Source organism: Meles meles, chromosome 8 (genome assembly GCF_922984935.1).
Source record: "Meles meles chromosome 8, mMelMel3.1 paternal haplotype, whole genome shotgun sequence".
NCBI lineage: Eukaryota > Metazoa > Chordata > Mammalia > Carnivora > Mustelidae > Meles > Meles meles.
This window is the reverse complement of record NC_060073.1, coordinates 19,386,771-19,397,599: the sequence shown is the minus strand read 5'-3', so window position 1 is coordinate 19,397,599 and position 10,829 is coordinate 19,386,771. Positions and strand designations below refer to the sequence as shown.

General features: G+C 40.3%; 1 protein-coding gene across 1 annotated transcript in view; it reads left to right on the top strand.

Moving 5' to 3' along the window:
- Positions 1 to 1,147: 1,147 nt before the first annotated feature.
- The window catches only part of CSTPP1 (centriolar satellite-associated tubulin polyglutamylase complex regulator 1), a 190,613-nt gene continuing 180,931 nt past the window's right edge, over positions 1,148 to 10,829 (top strand). Inside the window, exon 1 of the mRNA XM_046017674.1 lies at positions 1,148 to 1,439. Within this exon, the coding sequence (XP_045873630.1) occupies positions 1,181 to 1,439 (259 nt within the window). The 5' untranslated portion in view covers positions 1,148 to 1,180. The remainder of the gene's footprint in view (positions 1,440 to 10,829) is intronic.

Sequence of the window (10,829 nt, the reverse complement as noted above, 5' to 3'; positions counted from 1 at the left end):
TGGTTTCACAGTCATTCCTCTGATAGCATGATTTTCCTTTTCGTCCTTTCTTCATTTCTTTCTTTTTTCCTTCCTGTTTTTCCTCCTTCTTTCTTGTTCTTTTCACAAAAATCTCACTTTGTGGGAACCAACTTAAAAAGCGAGGATAGAGTGGCTTTTTCTAGTAGGTTTCAACTGTAACAGGAACTACAGATCACTAACCCGTTGTGGGGAGTGAGGAGAAACAAAAAGAATAATCTGGAGATCTGGGAAGGTAAAAACCAATTAATACCCTGCCTTCTTAAAAGAGAAGTGAGCCATGAGGCATATGAAGAAAAAAAATCCAATAGTGCCCTCGCTTGTGTTCCCCATCCCCTCAAGAAGTGAAGTGTCTTGTTAGGAAAGAAGAAAGACACTTAGGAAGGGTATCAAATAGTAAGGGACAGGGTAGAAGGAGGGGCTAAAGATAAAGCGGAATTTGAGAGGAAATGTCAGTGAACTCGTAGAGGATTTAATAACCTCCTTCTGCGTGTCCAGCCTGGACAGGGGCAGAAAGGACACATCCCTGACCTCACAGAGCAGCCAAAACACATGCCTGTGAAAAGCACTTGGTAGCAATTTCAGACTGTAAATAATAAAGAGATAAAAATAAGTCAATCGGAGAAAGACAACTATCATATGATCTCCCTGATATGAGGATATGGAGATGCAGCATGGGGGGTTAGGGGGATAGGAGAAGAATAAATGAAACAAGATGGGATGGGAGGGAGACAAACCATAAGTGACTCTTAATCGCACAAAACAAACTGGGGGTTGCTGGGAGGAGGTGGGGTTGCGAGAGGAGGAGGGGGGTTATGGACATTGGGGCTATGGTGAGGGCTGTGAAGTGTGTAAACCTGGCGATTCACAGACCTGTACCCCTGGGGATAAAAATACATTATATGTTTATAAAAAATAAGAAATAAAAAAATGAATTCTGTTTGGAAAAAAATAGGTCATGGGACATTAAGTGTTTATGGGAATTTAGGGGTGGGAGCTATTATTGTGAGTTAGGGTAACAGCTGTACAAAGTAGGAATCGTAGTTATGAAATTCAGAAATTGCGCCTGCGGAGGGCTCACAGTAATTTTTCGACACCGGGAAATGTGAGAGATTCCAAAGAACGCTCCACCTCAAATTCCTCTAAAACCAACTCCTCAAGAATGGCAGTCCTAAGAAACCTCAACCGCCATGAAGCGACGGCTGCCGGAACCGGTGTGGCCAGCTTGGGGTTGCGATACGGAGACTGTTTGCGTGACACCCCCTCCACCTCCCGCCTCCTCCCGGCGCGTGGTTGCCGTGGCAACGGAAGAGAGCCGGAGACCCGGGTTCCGGAAGCCGGAGTGCTAGAGCTTGGAAGCTACCCTGGTCCAAGGATGCTGAGTCCCGAGCGCCTAGCCCTACCGGACTACGAGTATCTGGGTAGGAATTCCTTCAGCTTCGCAGAAAGAAAGAAGTGCCGACGATTAGGCCGGGTTCTGAGGACGAGGAGGGGAGGGGGCTGAGTGGGAACGGGGTGGAATAGGGAGGGGCCGGGAAGGGCGGGGTGGGGGGGGCGGGCTTTCCGGGGCCTGGAAGTGCAAGGCCGAGAGAGGGGGAAACAGCGTTGGGGGGGTCAAAGGGCATCTGAGGTGTACGGGCTCAGGCAATGTGGATTGTGTTCGAAGTGGGATAGGTTGGAGCTGAGAATTTGGGGGCCCTTTTGGAATACTACAGATCATGCTGGTGGTGGAGTAACCTTGGAACCCGAAGTGCCAAATCAGTCATTCTGTGAACCATCATTTTCCCGTTACAGCGGCCACTAACATGTTTGAGCATTTCTTTTACATTAGGCACAATGCCAAGCATTTTATGTGCACTTTTAAAATTGATCATCACAACAGCCGTAGGAGGAAATACTGTGTTTTTCGTCCATTTTGCAGATGGAGAAGCCGAGGCTGAAGAGGTGACTTGGATAAATAAGGCCACACAGCTAGAAAATAGTAGAGCTGGAATCAGGAGCTAATCTGCCCATTCCAGAGCTTGAGCTCTTAACCACTGAGGCAGTAGCTGTAGTACTTTATTGAGCACTACCTTGATGTTGTAAGGCCTTTGCTGGGTGAAAAGAGGATGTATATGTGTGTGTGTATATATACATACAACTATGTACATACATTTAAAAACAATCACAGACTTTATTTTTTTTAGAGGAATTTTAAGTTTACATAAAATCGAGCAGCTATCATAGAGCCGTTCCCATCTACTCTCTACTGCTCACTCAGTTGCCCCTATGATTAACACCTGCCATTAAGGTAGTACATTTCTTACAACTGATGAATCAATATGATACATTATTATTAACGAAGTTCATGCTTTACATTAGGGATCACTCTTTGTGTTGTACAATTCTACGGGTTTTGAATTCTCCATGTCATGTACCTGCCATTATGGTATCATGCAGAGTAGCTTCACTGCCCTAAAAATCCTCTGCGCTCTACCCATTCATCCTTCCTCCTGCCCCCTAACCCTTGGCATCCACTGATCCTTTTTACTGTCTCTGAAGTTTTACTTTCCAGAATGTCATACAGTTGGAGTCATACAGAATGAAACCTTTTCAGACTGGCTTGTTTACTTAGCAGTATGCATTTCAGGCCCTCCCTGCCTTTTCCTGGCTTGATACCCATTTCTTTTTATCACTGAATAATATTTAATAGTTGGATGTACTATAACATTTTTTTAAAATGAAAAACAATTCTAGTTTAAATTTTTTAATTGGTACTATGGAAATTGGATTAAAAATATAAAGAAGTTTATGGTGAAGTCTCCTCCCCCGCCCTTCCCTCATCTGCCAGTTTTTCTCCACCCTTAGCACTACAGTAGTGACCATTATTACTGGTTTCCTATGATCCTTCCAGATTCGTTTATTATGTACATAAGGGAGAGTATAGTGCACACTTTTCTCGATTAATAGATCTTAGAGTGAGATGTCAGTCTTAGAAAGCTTTCTTCTTGGGGCGCCTGTGTGGCTCAGTGGGTTAAAGCCTCTGCCTTCGGCTTAGGTCATGATCCCAGGGTCCTCGGATCGAGTCCCACATCGGGCTTTCTGCTCCTCAGGGAGCCTGCTTCCTCCTCTCTCTCTGCCTGCTTCTCTGCCTGCTTGTGCTCTCTGTCTCTCAAATAAATAAATAAAATCTTAAAAAAAAAAAAAAAGAAAGCTTTCTTCTTTAAAAAAAATTTTTTTAGCTACATAGTATTTAAATAATTTAACCAATTCTCTATTGGTAGACAGGTTATTTTTAGCCTTTTGCTATCACTAAAAATACCCCGCTGAATAACATGCAATTTTGTTCCTTTACTAGTATATCTGCAAAGACAAATTTGAGAAAGTAGAATTGGTAAGTCAGGGGAATATGCATTTTTAAATATTGTTGAATATTACCAAATTGCCCTCCATAGAGGTTGTACCATTTTACATTGCCACCAGCAATGTAAGAATGTCTGTCTCCCCATAGTCTTTTCAACAAAATGTGTCAAATTTTTGAATGATTTCAACCTGTTAAGTGGCAATTAGTCCCATGCTAGATTTAAAGTACATTTCTTTTATGCAACTGAGCATCTTTTTACCAAGTTTAAGGGCTATTTGGTTTTCTAAAGCTATATATATGGAAAGAGGTATATATATATGTGGTAATAAAGCTATATAAGTGGTAAGAGATATATATATATATACACCCATATATATATACACACACATATATGTGGAGATCTGTATGTGGATATATATACACACACACACATATGTGGAGATCTATATGTGGATATATACACACACACATATATGCATATACATGTATGTGGGTATATATATGTGCATATATGTATATGTAGAGAGAGATTAATTGACTACATCCATTAATTAGTGAAAAGGGCATAGTTATATCACAGATAACTTCATATCAGATGAATAATAGCAATGTCTAGCAAACAACTTTTGCAAAAGATTTTATTTACTCCACTACGCAGTGAATCTATAAAATATTTGAAAATTCTAGTCCATTGTTCAGTCTCTTGGGTGTTTGTTGTTTAAGTAATGTACCTCAGAGTCTTGGCATGTTTAATACAATACTGCTTTGGTAAATAGAAGTTGGTGGTCCCTCTGTAGTGGCTTTTTAAGGAAGACTAATTCAGTGGCAATGCTGATAATGAATCTACAAAGAAAATCGGTCTCAAGTTGATTCAAAAAGCTTCAATGTCCACCTATCCACCCAACATCTAAGCCCTGGGCAAGTGCTTCTTCAGGCTCTGTTGCACATTTAAGTCTCTTAACCCCTTGTCCCATTCAGCATCTGGACATGCTGCTCTAAACAGGGTCATACTACTACTCACTGGCTTCTTCATGGTCCATCAACTCATACAACTCTGCTGAAATGCATTTGTCTTTAGCTGAGAACAACCCCTATCCATTACAGTTTGGTCGCTTTTACAGGGATGCTGTTTTGAAGTATTCACCCTCAATCTAAGGACCATTGAAAACCACTCTTTATAGATTAATGTAAGAAAATATTTCCTGGTTTTCAAAATTTAAACACCTCAGAGGATTTGTCTTATCTTTTTTTTTCTTTTGTAAATTACAAAATCACTTGCATGTATAGACCTAGAGAAGAAAATACATATAGAGGAAAGAAAATTGCAGGAACAGAAACAGAAAAGCCAAAGCTAAGTACCCCCTTGGTATGTGTGCCAGAAGACCTCTTTTTAGCATTATGGTAGAAATTATAGGAATATCTATTCGATGAATATCTATAGATTTCCCTTTCTGTCTGCTAGCCAGGCCTTATATTTGACTTTTTGACTATTAGTAAAGAAAACAATCTTTCGTCAGTTGGGTAAACAGATCCATATTCCCCCTGTCTCTCCCCGCCCCCCACTGACTTTGTGGATTAGGAACCTGTAATCATGCTCTGAAATGGCTTAGGATCTTCAGATCATCATTACAGAATCAGCTCAGTGATGTTCATGCCTGCAGTCATCAGAATGTAATGATAGAAAGTGTGTCAGTGCCGAGGGCTGAATAGGGAGAGGAGAGTCTGGTAAGGAGATGAAATAAGTATTGAACCCTTGAAAGATTTCCAGCCTTATGAAATCTACTTATTGGAAGCTTCTGCCAGAGGCTGAGGTGTGTTTGTGTATCTGGTTGGGTGTGGAAAGCTCTCTAGAGCCGAAGGGCAGCCTGTTCTGGTCCCAGGTTTGCAAAACACACCACCTACGTGCTGACCTGAGTATAAGCATGAGGGTGTGAGGTTTATTTTTGACTCCACCTAATTTGGTGAGGTACATGCTTTCACTCGGGCTCCAAGTTATTTCTTCTGTTTCCACGGAAACTGCATATTCTCACTAAGTTTGGTATTAGGTTGACATTATAGATAACTTTAGAGATGGTCTTTCTCCTTTGGAGGCTATACTCTTTGAGGAATTACAGTAAATTGGATAGTTTTTTTAAACTGTCATTTTAAAGCATTTTATATATGCTTAGCACTGTGCCTTATCTGATTTGTTCTTCACAACCGCTACACAAAGTAGGTATTGTTAGTCTCATTTGGTAGTTATTAATATCATCTCATTTTACAAATAAGGAAATTAAGCTTAGAAAGGCTAATTAATTTGTACGAAGTCACGTAGGTGATGATGCGTAGCAACGCCAGGATTCAAAACCATAGTCTGTTTTGCCCTCTCTACCAAGAAGATACAAATAGACAAACCAGAATGCTTATTTGCCCACAAAGGGCAGTGATCCTTGCTTCCTTGTTAGAAATGGAGCTCTTACACAGTTCATTAGTTGCAAGTAATTTTCCTGAGAACAGGAATTGTATTTTACTTATCACTGTATACCTCCCTTTTACAATGACATACTTAATACAAAAAGATATGTTAAATCGAATGTGAATAATCTAATTTTAGGGTATAGGTATCCCAAATGTGAGCAGCTAACAGTAACAATTAAGACTTATTTAGTCACTAAAAAAAAAAAAAGAATTAAGCTCTTACTATGTACCAGGTAACATTTTAAGTGCTTTACATGTATTAATGCACATGATGGTAACATTTTTTTTTAGATTTTTATTTATTTATTTGACAGAGAGAGACAGCAAGAGAGGGAACGCAAGAAGGGGGAGTGAGAGAGGGAGAAGTAGGCTTCCCGCTGAGCAGGAAGCCTGATGCTGGGGCTCAATCCCATGACCCCAAGGTCATGACTAGAGCCGAAACCAAGAGTTAGACGCTAACTCTACTGAGCCACCAAGGCACTCCAATCATTTTAACTGTTACCTCCATTTGACAGATGAGGAAACTGCAGCATAAAGATATTTAAAAAGTAGTTAGTAATCAGGAAGGCAGAATTCTAATACAGCAATCTGACGCCACAGAGTCCATTCTGTAAAACTCCGTGCTGTCAATACCTTGAGCGACTCCAAAATTGAGGCTCCCTATCACATAGATCTATGCATGGATCCAGGAGAAAGTTCAAGTGAGTCCAAAGGCTTAATTTAACATTTCTGTCAGGAGGGGGCATCCTAAGATGGATGGATCAGGGAATAGTAAAATTCCAGTTCCCTCTTGCCACTGGACTCCTCTCGCAGTGGCAGGCAATGAGGAACATAACTTACAAAAATAAACCATTTGGGAGAGTTTTATTGACAGTACTCTATGTAGTTTGGGTAGCTGTGTGATTTTGAAGAAGTTACTTAACCTCTCTGTGCTTTAGTTTCCTTATGGGCAAAATGTGGATAATAATAGTACTTATTCTACATGTAAACTTTTAGAGCAATGCTTGACGGCTGCATTGTGTCTACATTGTGAAAGGAGAGTACAAAGATGAGTTAGGTATCTTTTAGAGCACCTGGGGTAGGTGCTCAATAAATATTAATTTTATAACTATAATTTTTAATTTTTTAAAAGATTTTGTTTGTTTATTTGAGAGAGAGAGAGAGAACACAGAGGGAGAGTGAGAGGGAGAAGCAGACTCCTGTTGAGCAGAGAGCCTGATGCCAGGGCTGATGGATCCCTGGACCCTGAACAGATCAGGACCTAGCCGAACAACAGCTTAATGACTGAGCCCCCCAGGGTGCTTCCCCTCCCCATTTCTTAAAGATATTTATTTATTTGAGAGAGAGCACAGAAGGAGAGCGAGAACTTTTTAAAAAAGTATATAATGCATCTGTGGCAGCTGTCAAAATGTGTCCCTCAGATGTCCTGCTATGGGGATGGGAGGGGAGGGTAATTAACGTTCAACTCCAGCTCTGAATCCAACACCTTATTCACACAGGACACACTTCCCACAGCCTGCTTCCAGCCAGTGGCTGGGTAGGACAGACCCCCTTCTATAAGATACGTGACTGATTCTTGTGATGGTGACTTTGGCTTGAGGACTCCCATTGCATTGCTGTCTAAATTCTCTCTCTCTCATTCTCTCTCTCTCTCTGTCTCTTTAAAGGGTCAACCCTGCATTGTGGTCTGTCAGCAATCCCAGCCTCCTGCGGCTCCCCCCACCCCAACCGTTGCCCCGTGGGGTTTCCCCCCAAGTATATCTCTTGCATGTCTGATCCTGTCTTGGTGTCTGCTTCTCAGAGTCACTGGACTAAAACAACATCCAACAATCACTGATAAAGTCCCTTCCAGCCTTGAGGTTAATATCATTTCTTCAAGCCTTGGCAGAGCTTCTGACATAGGACTGTTTCTATGAAGACAACTCTTAAGTGTTACTAATCCTATTTTTTGTATTTGCTGATATCAAAGCATATGATACTTACTTGTCTTACTTTTTAAATCATTTATCTATTTATTTATTTGTTGTGGATGAATCCTGATAAGAAAACTTATTTTTGTTTGAATATAATTACTGAAACTTCCAAACCCAACCGTCTGCTAGGAAACATGGCTATTTACCATAAGTTAGCAGAAATACCTTTAGGACTTTAAAGTGCTTGGTTTGTTGCAGAAAAGAAATGAAATAAAACATTATAGATGTTACACTGACTTCCTGAGTCTTTGGAAACTAGGTTTATAATATATAAAACTGGTCATTTTAAAATAGTAATGAGCATATTTACAAGATCATTTCTTCTTCCACCACTTCTTGTTCTTTTCCTTTCTTCTGAATTGTTCTTTCTTTCCTAAATGCCCTCTATATAGCAAGACATGAATATAAAGTGTCTCTCCTGGGAAACTTAAAGCCACACAGAGGAGATGGGATATATTCACAAATGACAGTAACACAAAGTGACCGTGTAGGCAGTGTCATTATAGAGCAGGTGAACTGGATGTGTGCCGCAGTCTTGGTACTTTCCCTGCTTGGCTGGCAGTTTCTCAGCACGGCAGGGCAGCAGTTCCCTAGGCGGCCCAGTTCTGGGATGTGCCTTTGGGAGTTGTTCCCGGAAGTTCAGCCTAGGCTCTGTTTCTTCTACCTTTCCAAGGATTCTGTAAGCTACTTAATAGATGTAATAAATATACTTTCATTGGGGGAAGAAAGAGCAAGTGATATTTTCATGGGGGAAAAAAGAGGGCAAGTGAATTCTATGGCATGCTGTTCTGGACCCTTACCCACTCCCATTTCCTCAAGGTAACTAAGTTGTAGGTGATTTCTGTATTATTCTAGAGTTTTAAAATGGTTTTGTAAATTTTTGACCTCATCCTTTATATATTTAAGTAATATTAGAATCTTTCCTCCAACTGCTGTCCAAAAGTTGGACTTCACTTTTATCCACACAAATACCATGTTTGCTAAGTGAGTAATGTTAGAAGGCTGAGTTGGTAAAGTTTTAAAAAATAATAATAGTAGATCAGAAGGGACTAATGATCCATTAGCTTATCTCTAGTTCGTCATCCTCTTCATATCCTCTTAGAACTTATCACAGTTATCTTGTTTATCTATTTGTATCCTTCGTTATTGTTGTTTCTTACTAGAAAGTAAGCCACGAAGGCAGGTCTGTTCTCTCAGTATTTCAAAATCCAGCACACTGCTTGGCTCAATTAAGTGCTCAGTTGTAAAATGAATGGTCTCCTTTAAGTAGCAGAATAATTTTTTTTCTTAAAAAGGGAGAGAAAAATCCAGTTCAACAAATAATTACTGAATTCCTGCTATGGAGAGACGATAGCCTCCCCCCCCTTCCATGGATGGGGGAAAAAAAAAAGGATGACTGATTAAAATCTGCCCTGGATTCTTCTGGTTTTAAACTCTAATTATACCTAAGGATAGTTTGCTGGTTGATGCCATAGTTTCAACTTTTTTGGTTACGTAACAGTAAGATTTAACCCATTTTTAAAAAATGGTATTTTAAGAAGGAAGGACATTTTGTACACTTTTGGGGCATCTCCAGGAGATCCCGTCCTGTAGTTGGACAGGGTAATATGCTTTGATTAAGACTGGAATTACCCTTGCAAACTATTCTCTGGGTTCTCTGAGTTGGGGTTGCCCTTGCACCACTTCCCCAGGGGCCTTAGGAAATAGCTCATTCTATGATTGGAATTTCAAGTCAAAACACATTTATCTGAGCAGAATTTTAATGATTTATCAAAGAGAGGAGGGATTTTCCCAAACACATCTGAACTTACGAAATTACTGATCCCATTAGCTATGTTTTCTCTTAAGCACCTTTCTTTGAACAAAGCAATTACTGCTGAAATCATCAAATGTATTTTTCATAAAAGCTTTTGACTAAGTTTTGTTTGATTAGCAGGAACCCAGTAAAAGTAAATATTGTTTGAGAAGGCACTTTCAGAGCCCTTTCTTTTTCTTCATTGAATTAGCTTTTTTAAAAAGCGCTATTCTTTGGAGAGTAAGAGCCTTTTTCCAGCTGTCCTATTGTGTAGCTCAAGGTCTTGTTAATACTATTATCTGGCCCTGAGATTACAGGTAATTGTGATAAAACACAAGCTTCAGTTTCTGTAATCTCAGACAGAAATCTGTTTGTGCCCAGGTCTTCATATCAGGTGTTTGTTAAATTCAGACTTCTCTCACCTGGGATAGCCCCATTGGCCCCCAGTAAACAGAGGTATCTGGCAGGGACAGGGCTGCATTGAGGCTATTGCCTTTTTTTTCTTTAAATCGGGTGGCAGAACTCCTTCTGTGACCAACTTACACACAACGCGTGCTAAATGGGAAAATTACGTATTTTAAAATAGGCATGTTTGAAACAATAACACTTTTTTTTTTTTTTTTTTTTTGAAACAATAACACTTTTGAATGTGAAATGTACCAAAGGCCACATGTCTTTGGCTTTGCTTGTCAAATGGAGAGGCTGCCAGAACCACTCGGCTCCATGGTTCTCATGCCCCAAAGTCCTGCAAATTGACACATAAGTAGACAACACACAAAGAAGCTCAGCCCATGAGAAAGTGAGTTTGGGCGCTTGGGCTGGCCTCCTTTCTCTCTGTGTGGAGTTTTTTCCAGCTTCACTTCTTCTGTCCCATCTTAGTTTCTCAGAAAGGAGAGATTAAATGTGTCTGGAATTTCAGCATGTTAACTGCACAGGCAACATGAGGCTAGCACTCAGGCCACTGTTCAGCCTGTCATATGGAAGGAATTGCCTTTCAGGGGAGATTATAATTGTGTATGTAGCCACACAAATGCACATTCTGCCTGGAGGAAAATGCACAGAAGAGGAGGCCTCATGCTGCCACTCAGGTCTCTTTGTAGAGGGCTGCATAAGAAGCCCTCACATGGTGGAGTCAACTCTTTTGGGCTTAATGAGTCATCTTTTTTGTGTGATGCCTACTTCAAAAAAAAAAAAAAAAGGAAGAAGGAGAAATGCACTTTTCCCAAAGTAGGTTGCTTTTATT